The 13711-nt window shown below is 44.9% G+C and overlaps 1 protein-coding gene across 2 annotated transcripts in view; it reads right to left on the bottom strand.

Annotated features, from left to right (window-relative positions):
• CADM2 (cell adhesion molecule 2) overlaps positions 1-10667 on the bottom strand; it is a 554996-nt gene extending 544329 nt beyond the window's left edge. For both annotated transcript variants that reach the window (XM_057389925.1, XM_057389926.1), the window contains exon 1: positions 10078-10667. In XM_057389925.1, the coding sequence (XP_057245908.1) occupies positions 10078-10138 (61 nt within the window). In that variant the 5' untranslated portion in view covers positions 10139-10667. The remainder of the gene's footprint in view (positions 1-10077) is intronic.
• Positions 10668-13711: the final 3044 nt, after the last annotated feature.

The raw sequence follows: 13711 nt of genomic DNA, 5'->3' as shown, positions 1-13711 counted from the left end.
AAGGGAAAATAATTGTAAGCCTGCTATCACATCCCTCTCAGGTATTTTCTCCTCAAAGTAGGAAGAAGGTCCTCTCACAGCTTCTACAGGATGCAATTCCCCTAAAATCTTGAGTTGTTTCATTCAGTTTCCTGTGGAGAGGGCAAGGYGGGAAGTCACAGCAGGAGGAAGGTGAGAAGTCCCACTGCACCCTGCAAACCTGCAGTCCTACAGGGGTTTGTTCCAGCCTGGTCTTCACAGATGTCTTGGTCTTTCACAGCAAAGGCTTCCGTGTTAACTCCCTGAGGGATGTTTTATTCCTAGAGAAAAGGAGCTATCCACATGCCCTGTCCTCCATCTACCCACATSCCCCCCTGTCAGCCATGGAGCCCTGGCACAGCTCACTCCTTGCAGAATTGACACATCAACGTAAACAGATTAGACAGGATCCAAATTTGAGGCCTTTATCCTCACAATCTTAAGAAAGCAAATCCCTCGTGCATACAGAGTAGAGCYACTGCTGTTTTCCCACTACAAGCCTTGAAGCAGCAAGCAGAAGAAAAAAAAAAGTTTCTTTTTCTTGACAGGTATCCTGGGCAGACAAGGCCTAGAGGGAGATTAGTCTGCATTTATCTGTGACCAGCCAGTCACCTATTTTGAAATTTCTTTCTGAACATATTTATTTTCTGGAAAGAAAGTTCAAACAGCAAGAGTTTTTAATGAACAACTAAAAGAACTTTAAAAGCCTATGATATTAATTCATTAAACAAAAACTTTTAATTTGTTTACTTGAAATGATAAATACTATTAGATGCTATTTTCCTGATGGGATTTATGGTATATTGCAGTTTGAAACAGAAGTCCTCTAATGAATGTTAARCGCATCTGCACTTCCAAATCCTATGGTACAGACTTCAGAGTAAATGAAGAATATCCTTTATAGCACATGTTSAACTGCCTTCTGTATCCGGATTTCCTGTTATTCCATGTTGCATCAGATCAGGAAAAGATTGTCCTTTTGTAGAACAGAAGTATCACTTCTTTTTCTAAAAGAAAAAGCAAATCTGTACAAAATCTGGCATAACTCTTCATCTCAAAATCCAAAGAGGGCTTGGAAAATTCTGCAATCACATWATTGTCAAGAGCACTTCTCTTCCTCTCCCCACATATTGTTCCCATAGAATATATAAAAGCCCAGCCACTTAAACCAATGTTACATTCCAAGCTATTTTGAAATTACATTAATCTTATGTGTTAAGCATGTGAATGTTCCATAAATAAGTCTACAAGCCACTGAGGATTTTTATCTATCATAAATAAAAACAAGTGGCCCACGTATTTCTATTGATTATATGCTTTCCCAGTGGCTCCAGAATTAAGCATTCAGAAGGCAGCAAAGCAGGAATGATTTATAATCTGCAAAACAAAGATGACTTAGGAACCTGGAAACATTTTCATTTTATTCTGGTCCAATTCTAAAACTCAGGCTTATTTTGTGGGAAAGTACTGAAATTGTGTGAGCTTTGATCCATTCTTTAAGGAGTGAATGAGATTTATTGAGTCTAAGAATGGTATGAATTTTGCATTTTACACACCAAAAAGCAGCATCAACCAGAAGTTTGTAAACCACAAACTTTACATTTACTGAGGAGAGATATGCCACAAACTTGACAAAAAAATCCATATAATAAGAAGAATGGCAAATATTTCTGAAGAAGATGGGTAAATAGTCAAGGTTCTAACCCATACTTAAATTACTCATYCCCTGCCTGTGTTGAAAACCACACCATCTTGACTGTGTTTATRCACACAGCAGTCAAGATATGCCCTAAGACATGTCAGACTGAGGACTCCAGCACAATCTATAAAGCTAATTCACTGCTAATTTGGTTTCATACCAAAAGATGAGACACACTTTATTAAGATACAATGTCCTATCAAATGTCACACATGATATTTAAATTCTGAAAAGCTCCTCAGTATTTGATGTTTCCAATTTTGCTACAACTGGTTTTGAYTTACAGTTGAAATTTTACTGCACATATTTATTTTTTCAACTGCACAGATATAATTTYTTGGACTGCATAGATACAATTTGTCATTACCACAGTCATCACTGAACAAGATGGCACTTCTACCTTCCTCCATATTAGTCCAAATCTCACCTATTTTTCATAGCATTACAAGGCTACATGATACAAGCCTGGAGACACGAATAACATTATTACAAACCTTCAGGGGAAAAGTTAAAAATGGTAAAGAGGAAACTGCAATGCCAAGAAGATATTTCACATTTCATTTTAAAACTGGCATGTTAGTTTAAGGTTTCCTCCAAAGACAATGCATTCTCTCATTCTCAGTACTATTATCTTAGATGTTAACAAAAGAATTCACATAAATTGAATATTTCATAAATTTCAGTGTATTATACTATTTTATGATCTGTCACAGATTTGGGATATTTTGTTAATCCTTGATTAGAAATCAGTTTAGTGAGCAGCATTTCTAGTCACTGCATTTATTTTCCAATCTGCAAATGGCTGCAGTTTGATGTTTTTGTGTATTTGAAGACATAAAAAATTTCATTCAGTTGAAAGAAATTCAAGAGTGTAAACCTACGTTTTCATTTGTCAAATGAAGTCTTACTTTCTGTTCATAAACTGTGCAAATCAACAGAGAGTTCTTCACTGTTCTCCAGTGTACCACAATAAAGTACCAACCAGCATGTCAAGATTTAAACTTCACATATAAACACATATTAACACTCAAGGAAGAAAAAAAAAAACTGTAAAAGGGATACATGCAAAATGAGCTTGATGTAAGAACATATTTTTTACAATCTTTTAATTAAAATAAATTTGATTGCTTCTGCTTCAACTAGTACAGCTTTTCCCCTGGTTAGGGACTAACCAGAAGAGCCTTCCTGCTGTACAGAATAGCAGGAATAAAAGCAGGTCAGGTTACACTGTTAATCCAGCAGATGTAGGTCAGTTTGGGATAAATATCGGAACAGACAGAAAATACCAAAGTGCCTGTGCCTGCTACAACTGCTGCTGTGAAGTAATTTGGTCTTGCTCTCTTCACAGCTGTCAGTCAGTCGCAATTGTTGAATCTCCAGTGCTGAACTTTGGAAAAAAAGCAGAGTTTTAAGRCTCTAAATGGGTTTGTACAGCTGTGCTGCCCATTCAGCTTCTGCCAGAAGCAGCAGCAAACATGTAGGGCATCACATATTGATGACATCCAGAGGTGTAACCACATTTCCATACCTGGTCACAGACTATTTTTGCACAGATTATTTTTGCACGTAGCAGCAAASTCTGGGTCCTTCACATAAGGTTTAGTAATTGAATTACCACAATTAGAACCATTGTTTGATTAACACTGTGGCACATAAGAAGTTGAAAATATCATCAGGATAATTTTATCCCTAACATAAGAAAACAGTCTCTCCTGCAYTATCCTGTCCATCCAGCAAGGAAAATAACAGACAGTCAACAAATTATTTACACAAAGATGATGGTAGAGGGAATATCAAAGCTATTTAAACAACCACCATGCTGCACATGTGATGATAACACCATCTTACACAAAACCTTGCCAACTCCATTCACAGAAAAAAGAAAAAGCTGTATTCAGGAATGTATCTCCAGATGAACAAAACTTATACAGCAAAATTTTTAGCTCTGAAAGAACTTTAGGGGTTCTAATTGAGGAACAGACACTACAGACTAATTATTTTTCTGAAACTGAAGAGCAGCTGCCTATGGACAGATAATAATCTTTATGAGCTATGTAAGAAAAAAAGGAGAAATCTAAACTGAGTATTACAAAGTAGAAGAAAAAAAAAAGAAAAAAAAAAGATAAATGCATGAATTTATAGTAAGTAAAGCTACTTAAAATTGATTTGCTGTTACTTAAAATGTGAAMGTTATAAAAGCACTCACATTCTCCAAGAGCCATTTGATTAAACCAGAAAGCAGTAAACACAATTCAACTCATTGCTAGGAAGAAATTCTTCCCCTCAAAAATCCCAAACTTGTCAAGACAACAAAACCAGTCCCAAGTAAGTCTTTCATAGGTCCCACGATCTCTGTTTTGCACATAAAAGGATAGAAAAGGATGCAAGTAAGATTTTMTTTTTCACATTTACAGATTAAAGGGAAAGGGGGCAGGTGGGCAGACATTGTCAAAGGAAACAAAACAAAATTAACCACCTACATTTTTCACTAAATCCTCTGTGCCTGTTCCAAGTTCTACAGTGCCTGTTCCATGTTCAAAAGTCCTACACATAAAACTCCAGCATTAAAAGGGAGCAYTGGAAGAACACAGCCCCCAGTGTTTTGTCCCTGAAATAAATGTTCTCTCCTTCTTTTAACCCCCTTAGGATGCTGTGAAAACAGTGTCTTATGCACCGATATTTAAAGCACCCATCCTGAGCTTACTATGCATTAACATAAAAGAAACTGCAAACATTTGGACTTCGTATTTAATTTCAATTTGTAAAATGAAGCAAAAAGATCCTGAAATATGTGTTCAGAGGGAAAGAAAAAGAAAAAAAAAAAATCTCACAACATTTAGAATATTGCAAAGACAGTCACATTCATTTTTGAAAATACTCAATTCTATCCAAAATATTTCCATCATGTAGAAAGGTAATTGTTCGAGGGCAAATTCCTGAGGGAAGTCCTGATTTTACAATTTATTCCTTGCCACTGGAACATGATATTTGCCTTTCTTCCTTTCAAACACTCCTCAAAAACTCCTTGGGAAGAAGGGATATGCTCATTTAGATCATACTTAATATCGAAGCAATCCCAGAGGACACACATACTAAACTGTGTCTAATAGTTTTACCTTTCTGTATTTTTTTAGGATGTGCATTTTAAAAACTAAGTCAGTGGCATTCTCTCTACAGAAGACCCTGCATTGTTTTGAGAGGGCCTAACTTTTGAGAGTTTCTGCCTGCTTTTCAATCAGTTAAAACAAAATTGAAATAATCCTTCTTGTGCTTTGAGAAGGCATTAAGAGGACAATGACAATATCTCCTATTTCTACATTTTTATGTATTAGATGGAGAGGAAATCACTGTTCTAGCACAGTCAACCCCCACCCCGGTTATACTGCTGTTCTTTCGGCAAGCACCTGATGTCCATGTCCATACCATAAATAACTGCTGTTATCAGTTACTTAATCAATACTTGTAATGCACAAGAATGGAAAAAAAAAAAAAAAAAAAAAAAAAAAAAAAAAAAAAAAAAAAAAAAAAAAAAAAAAAAAAAAAAAACCAAAAAACCCCCCCCCAAAAAAAAAACCTCAAAATCCAATCCTCAATTTACATAGCAATTTTAAGAGAATAATTCGTATTAAGAGAATAATTCTTTGGTGGAAAGAGTAAGGGTAATCACATTCACCACATTTTGTCAATAGTAGGATCAGGACAGAGGGATGAGAAAGCTAATTATGAGAACTAATTTTTCTATAACAATAAACCATAACTTGATGACATTTACAGTACATTATAATGGAATTGCAACTAACAAGTAAATTTAAAAGCAGAGGGAGAGTCACTGGTCTTCATCTCCAAAATTAAATTAAAAAAAAAAAGAAAAAACTGACAGGAAAGCAGACAAGAAAAATGTCTGTTTCAACAGAGGTGCTTTCCTTGATCAGCATTTCCATGGAGTTGCTTCTTTGGAGACAAACTTCAAAACTGTTTACTGTTGATTTGATGGTAGAAACTTAATAAACACTTTGAGTGCAAGAGTGATAAATAAGTGAGTGAGTAATCCCTATTCATGTACTCCCCAGGGAAGTTGTGTGACATCATCAGTGGGAATATGGATTGTTTGGTTACTTCATGTTCCAAACCTCAACTGCTATAGGATGACTATCAATAAAAATTCATGAAGAAATCAAGCAAAATAATTCATCAAATACGAACTAGCCTGAGAACTAAGCAGCTAATAAGCCTACCGAGCCTTGGCTAGATTGATGGAAGTCATAGAAAGACAGAACACCATCAGGCAGAGTGATAAATACTATGTTTCAACCTGTGTCTAAAACATTCCATATCAAGACTGTATTAAAACTAGTGTGTTTTATTCCATGATTGTCGATGCCCTCGCAGAAGGTACAGAATTAAAACTACAAGCACTTGACTTGCTGTACACTGCATTAGCATATGAACACTCAGCTGTCAAGACAACCCCTGTGCAGGCAGCATTGGGTTGCCAAGGTTTTGCTAACAGAAATCCAACTGGAAATTCAAAGCGAAGTCTAGATACACAAGATATTCAGTAATGTATAGCAACTTCATCTTAAATCATCTTAGATCATCTCATAAGCAGTCATAGCCATGTTTGTCCAGGTTTGTTTGCAGTTTTTTGGTTTTTTTTTTGTTTTTTTTTGCTTGTAATAGTTCTGGGCTAATGACAAGTCTCACCCTCAAGCAATTACCTGTCTTGGCTGATTTGTTGCATCAGTGACCACAGTTTCTGACAAATTAAAGAATCCCTACATTACTTTTATTAGTAGACAGGTTGCAAGCATTTGAGGTGTCTGAAGCAACTGCACCGAGAAGATCTGCCCAGTGTTGGCAAATCCTGGAAATGGACCGTTTGCTCCCACACATGGCACAATCCAGCGCCTTCTCGGAGCTGAGCACATTAAGGCATTAGATGCCATTTGCATTATCACACAGCAGGGGGCTACAACAGCTACAATTCCGGGATAATCCTAACCTGTGTCTGTATCCTATGAATCCAACAGAACTATTTTTATTGTTAGTTTCTCACGAGCTTACTCCTCAGGTTGCATAAAAACAGCTCAGACGAAGTACTTGAGTTATTCTGAACATGCGCCCCCGACAACTGCTAAATTTTATCTAAGTAAGACTACATTTGTGAAGCCAAAAAAAAAAAAAAAAAAAAAAAAAAAAAAAAAAAAAAAAAAAAAAAAAAAAAAAAAAAAAAAAAAAAAAAAAAAAAAAAAAAAGAAGAAGTAAGGCTGGCTGTAAAGATAAGTAAGAGGTTAACCTCTTGGGACATCGATTAAGTACTCCAGGATCACTACAGTACATAAGTTAAGCACAACAGCAGCCAGAGATCCCACTATTTTCACAGCAAATGCTGGAGAGGGCAGAACAGACTAATACCATACCCGAAGCCAGCYGACAAACCTCAGCATGTTATTACTCCCTCTTCCACCTCCATGTGCCCCCCTTTCACAGCAAGCAGTTGACACTGGGCTCTTTCACTTCTTGTTTGCCTCCTTTCTGAAGGGACTGCTTGCTGCTAATGCTATTCCATGCACAAGCTGAGAAGCATTATTCTATGTCCTCTTCCCTCAGCTGATGCTTCATCAATACCCAGGACAGATTCCTGGAGCAAGTCTCTCCAYAGATCTTGCCAGAAAGGCACACTTCCATACAGGACACATGTCAGCTTGACTCTTTGTCACCTTGTCTTTAATTAGCTTCCGTTTCACCAACAGAAACCATCAGTAATCACAGTTCAGAAGTGCTTCGAATCCTCACAACAAAGATCTTATTCACATACCGAGCTGACAGAAAAACCTGCATATCCCATGGCTCACAACACAGAAATTTGAAGGAATCTAATAAATCCATTGAGCCACTTCAAAATTCAGTTTGGGGAAGTAAATCAAGCCACCAGGAAAAACTAYTTTTAAATGTAGCTATTAAGCTATCAACAAGAAATGTGTCTAATGGTAACTGTGTCTGTTACTTCTGTCAAAATAAATGACAGAAACTAAGAAAACAACATTTATGAAGTTGCACTTCAAGGTGGACTGAAAGAATTTGATAATTCTGTTGGATACAGTTGCTGTTGAGGGCACTTATACAGAATATTATTTACTCATCTCCTTCATTCTCCTTTACCTTAGGAGACAAGGATTGGAGAAATTACTTCCTCTCACTTCTGCCTGAGTGTTACAGGTTCTTTATATCYGCTTGAAAGAACACTCTGCTGAAGTGCAGTACACAGAGAGCCTAAGTATTTTTGATTGAAGTTTTAATCAGGAGTTGAAAAAATAATTGTGTGAGAAACTGAAGAGAGGGGAGATGCTTTACACATGCAGAAGGCAAGCTGGGTAACGTGCTAAGCATCGCTTTTCCCCATCTGCGAGGACAGGCYCAAACTGGTTATTTTCACCAGCCACAGTCAGATTTGTATTACACCCCGTTTCTTGCAACACGTTTTTTACCTGATGCAGTTCACAGAGTTACATTCTTCCTGGCATGCTCCCTAAACTGCAGTGAAAGACATCACTGTTTTTAATCACTGGTTTACTCTCAAAACTGCGCCGCGCTGAATGCGGCTGATTGCATCTCAGGAAAGATCAAATCCTCCTCCTCCAGCAGCAGCCCCGATTTTATTGGTGACAGAAAGTCAGTCCAGAGGCTTCCCACCCCCAGCTCCGTTGCAGGGCAATGAATTGACAATTCACAGGGAAATGTAAAAGGCAGAGAGGAGCCAGCCCCCAGGTGCAGCGCGCCGCACATGCCCCAATAAATAATCCTGTATAGCTCCAACACAGCAGCTCCTTGTGCGGTGACGTACCGGGCAACTCATAAACATCGGGAAAGAATACAAATAATCCACCCGACGGACCCGTCCTTCGCAGTTGCCCAGCGCATTCCCTTCCCCTCCCATTCCTTCTGGCATCCTCGGCCGCTAACTTCCCCGGGAGGTGGAGCGGGGACACTCGGGGGGGTCTGGACGATGGGGTGTGGGGAGGGGGAGGSTCCGTGTTTCGGGAGCCCGGGAGGCTGCCCCTGCCCCCGCTCCGGGCTGCCAGCCGCGGCTCCCTCCGGAGAGATCGCCCGACACATGACGCAGCCATGTGAAACGCGAAATACATTAAACTTGACGTGAAATGGTATGACGGAGGCGAGCGGGGTGGGGAAAAAAAAAAAACCAAAAACCTTACAAGGCCACTTAGTTTAATGGACTCTTCGCTTCTCCCTCCCACACCGAAACACCCCGCACGCCGAGCGAGGGAACGGCAGGGACATGCCCCGCCGGCCCCCCGCATCCTCCCGGAGGACCGGGGACGACMAGCGAGTTGCTGCTTTGTGGCTCCCCGGCCCCCTCCGCACCCGCCGGCCCGGGGCCGCCGCCCCCCGGCCGCCACCTCCCCGTGCGGGGTCCCCGGCGGGCGGGGTGACCGCGCTGCCATCCCGCCGCCGCTCGGGGGGCGAGGGGCAAACTCCCGGGGGCAGCGCAGCGCAGCGGGCTCGGCTGCCGGCTCGGCTCCCGCTGGAGCGGGAGAGATCTGGGGGAAGCWCCCCCGCAGGCAGCCGCGGCGGGCGGGCACCTCGCAGCGCGTCGCGGGGCTTCCCTGCGCGGCGGCCGCTCCATCCGACTTGGCCGGATAACGGGAACGCGGGGGAGMGGCGGCGGGGAGGGGGAAGAGGGGAATACATCCAGTCTGGAAACTAGCCGCAGGATGAGCCGCCTGGAGCAGGATGGCGAAGGGATCCGCCGCTGAACCCCCGGCTCATCCGATTACCCTACGTGCACATTTGATGCCTCGCACACAGACACGCGCTCCCGGCGGCGGCGCAGCGAGRCGCGGACACCCCCCCATCCCGCCGCCCCCCGCCGGGGGGGCACGGCTGGAGCCCGCACGTTTCCCCGGGATGTTGTTGCAGCGCACACGCCGCTGCTGCGGCTGCACTCGCACTTTCGGGGGCACGTTTGCGGCGGGCGAGCGAGGAGGTGACGGGGCGAGTCGGGGGGCGGCTGCGGGGGTCGGCGAGCCACTGGCGGCGGCGGGGCGGGGGGTAGGTGGAGGAAGAAGCGCGGAGGGCGAAGGAGGACGGCAAGAGGCTGACGGGGGAAGGGCAGGAAGGGTTAACAGCCGTGCGGCGCTTCAGCGCTGGATAGCGCTACCCGAGCGGGAGGCTGGGGCGCACGGGGAGGGGGGAAGCTGGGAGCGGGGCGAGGGAGGGAGCGGGTCAAGAACGGGGCGGGGGGTGTGGGGAGGAAATCTGGGATGCCCCGGGCAGCGGCGGTGCCCCCCCGGCGTCCCTCCCTCCCCGCGCGTGGGGCAGGGGTGGGGAGGAGGCGGTACCTTGTACGAGGATCCCGCAGAGGCTGTAGAAGCGCAGAAGCGCGCCGGGCTTCAGCCGCATCCTGGGGGCTCCCCTCGGGCTGGGTGGGCGCCAGGCACGCAGATCCGCAGCCTCCCGCCGCTCCGCTCTCCGGGCGCTTCCTTCCCCCCGCAGGAGCCGCCGCCGCCGCCGCCTCCGCCGCAGTGTCTCCCTCGCTGTATCCAGTGGGGTGAGGAGGAGGAGGAGGAGGAGGAGGAGGAGGACCAGGGTCGCGGGGGTGGATTGGGGAGGGAGGAGGAGGAGGAGGCGGAAAGAGCGGCTCTCTCCGCTGGCTCCGGCGCTGCTGGGCAGGTTCAGGTTCCCACCGCGGAGCGGTGCCAGGTGCCCCCGCTGGCTCCCCTTGCCCCTGCCGCCGTGTCCGTCCGTCCGTGCGTCCGTCCGTCTCTCCGTTCGCCTGTGCTGCGCTGTCCCGTCCCGTGCCGCCGTGGGGCGGCGGGGGCGGAGGCGGGGAGGGGGGGATGCGCAGGGACTCCGCTCCCGCTCCGCTCCCGCTCCGCTCCAGCCGCTTCCCGGCGCGACACACAAGGGCAATCTCCGCTCGCCAGGCTCCCCTGSCCTGGCCCCGCCCCCGCCGCACGCCCCGCCCCTTTCTGAGCGGAGCCCCGCCCCCTGCCCCGCCCAGCTGCCACACCCGGCCCTCCCTGCGCCGCGGCCACGCCCCCCCGCCCGCACGGCTCCGCCCCTCCCCATTGGCCCGGCCCCTCTGGCTGGCGAGTGACTGACGTGGGCTCTGTCCAATAGCCGTTGCCCAGGTCGGAGCGGCGACCAATGATAATTCCCGTTACAAAGCAAGGGGCGTGTCCCGGGGCCGGGCCCGCCTYGAGCGCCGCTGAGTGACAGCCGGCGCGGGCCAATGGCGGGGAGCGGCGTTCGGCGGCGGGGCCGCASCCAATGGGCGCAGAGAGCGGCAGGGGCGGGGCGGGGCGGGGCGGGGCGGGCGCTGTCCAGAGCCGGTGCTGAAGCGGCGGCGGCGCCGGGAGCGCTGAGGGACGGGACGGGGCCCGGGCTGTGCGAGAGACCCGGCCCCTTGCCTCGGCTCTTGGGAAAGCCCCTTCTCTTCCCGCTGCTTTTCCTCCCGACAACAGGTGAAAGAAAGGCTGGCTGCGTCTCCGTGCTCCTCGGAACGAATCCCGTGCAGGTGCCTTCACTGCGGCGGCGATGAGACCGGCTCCTCCTGTGGAGCCCCCGAACAATGGCAATAAAGAGCTTCCTGGATTTTTCGCGGACTCTGCACGGCATGAAGGAAGTTTTTCTGTTTGGAAGGTTTCTTGGGAGGGTTGGTAGCATTGAGCTCGGGGTCCTGAATGCTTATGTTCGGAAAGATAAGAACTGAATGTCATGAGAAATCCGAGAGGGCAGACAACCACTTCACGTTTGTGTATTTGGTATTTAGCACAGTATGGGCCAYCCTATTCCCAGAACCTCTCTGCGAAATAAGAATGCCTGGGTTTTAAGTTGCTGGATCTGTCTGTAAACACCCTGTGGTGGAATTATGCTGCTTTATCCCATAGAAAGCAGGATTCCCCTGCATCCAAATGTATATAATGGCCGTGTGTTTCTCCAGGTCGTGTTCCATCCTTTTCCTGTTGAGGCTTTCTCTCCAACACCATGCGACATATTTCCCACATTCACCTCTCTGAATTTCCACCTTGATGCCCCAGTCTTTGACACCACAGAGCTTTGCAGAGATAAGTGATGAAATAGWCTGACCTACAGGAGAGGGAAGCTCTTTAAAATCTCATTTCTCTGAAGGGGGCATGGTCTCAGATCGTCAAGGATGTGCAATCAGTTGTCAACTTCACCTTGAGGAGCTTGCACTGGAGTGGGATTTGGGAAGTTATGTATTCTGTAGTCATATCTTCCACTTCGTTCATTAGCAAGTGATGATTATGCCTGGCAGCAGTTGAAACTGCATCAGGATTTCTACTGAGTTTCCCTTATCTCCAAAAGGTGTTCACATAAAATACAGAATCAAATTACAGAATTACATTTTAAAGTCTAAGCATTTGTACGATTTTGCAGCAAAAGAACCTCATGTCCATCCCCATGCCTTTGGAGGATTAGGTTAACACTGTCAGAAATGTTGCACTGGAATGTCCCCCAGGACAGGGAAGCATTTGTAGTCTRTCTCTAATGGATGAGGAGATATTTGCTTTACTTGTCTTTTTTATTCTTAGTGAAAAAAGACACAACAGGCAAAGGTTTTACAACTGTTCTCTTAGGGTTCAGTGCAGGTACAGCAGTAATGAATGGGGAATGATTGCCAAGATATTTTAGCAGACATACAAAAAGGATCAAGTCATCATTTTTAAGGCAGCCCCATAAATGTCAACAAATGTTTTTTTTTTTTTGTGGTGGTGGAGAAAATAAAAAAAAATCCTTATAATATAAGCAGTATAAATCCTTCACTAAGGCAGGCCTGTAATCCATCCTGAAGTGCTTTTGCATTAATTATGACAGCTGATATATTTTGACAGGATATACTTTTGATTGTAGTCTTGTTCCAGGACACATTATAGGAAAGATACAAGTGTCTTCCCACCTTAGTGATAAAAAGCTGTAGAAAGGGGTCCTTTGGCAGGTGTAGGAATGAAGTATCTGTCTGTACATCATGGGGTTTTCAAGTCTTTGCCATATTCATACACTTGGAAAAGCTGATCTGAGTGTTTAGAAACACCAGCTGGCATTTTCTCCCCAGGATCCAGAAATGTGCATATCACATCATGCCCCATGTCAGGAGTATAAGCAGAAATAGGTTCTCCCCATTGTTTTCTGGCTCAAGTGGTTCTGAAATGAGCTAGCAACATGGTGATAGAGAAAAAAATTCCCATCCAAACTCCCTTGTTTTTGTGACTAACTATATATCTGAAAATTGTATCACTAAAATCATTACAACTGCCAGATATGGTGTCATAATTCTTCTGATTAACTCAGCAGTGTTAATTTAATGGTTTCTTTAGTCATAGTAACACATCCTATGACATCCATTGGCAGCTGACATCTAAACCAAACACASACAGGACTTGCAATTGGTCCGTGGAGCTGGAGCTCATGAGTGGCATGGCCAAAAGCATCATTGCTTCCAGACCAAAAGGGCAACAGGGACTCTTCAAGAAACAAACTTCAGCACAGAGTAAAGAGTATTACCCTAAAATATCAACAAGAGATAACACTGAAAATCACATGCAAAAGAAAAATGTTCTTCTGCATTATCCTGTTATTCATCAAGGTGGTATGCACAAATATTCGTATGTACAAATAWTCCTAATGCTAAACAAAGCAAAATAATTTAATCCCCAAGCATGGTTTAGAAGGAGTTTTCAAATATTTCCTCTCACTGGATCTGTAAATAACAAGTTACCCAACTTCCCATACACTTTCAGCAGAGGTCTTACATTACATACTCCTACTTCCCAATGTTTTTCTTGTTGGTTTTCTAGCAGAGCAGCCAGCTTGCTTAGTTGTCTCCTCTCAATTATTTCCCATTCATCCTTTTCTAGATGGCACAGATGTCACAGGTATGGGTGAATAGTTGATGGAATTGTGTGCAGTCACAGTAGACAGCTCAGATCACTGACCATTTCATATCTGGGT

This window comes from Malurus melanocephalus, unplaced genomic scaffold (assembly GCF_030028575.1).
Source record: "Malurus melanocephalus ecotype Western Australia unplaced genomic scaffold, MMel_1.1 scaffold_21, whole genome shotgun sequence".
NCBI classification, from domain to species: Eukaryota; Metazoa; Chordata; class Aves; order Passeriformes; family Maluridae; genus Malurus; species Malurus melanocephalus.
The sequence above is the reverse complement of the archived record's forward strand: the minus strand, read 5'-3'. Positions and strand labels throughout refer to the sequence as shown.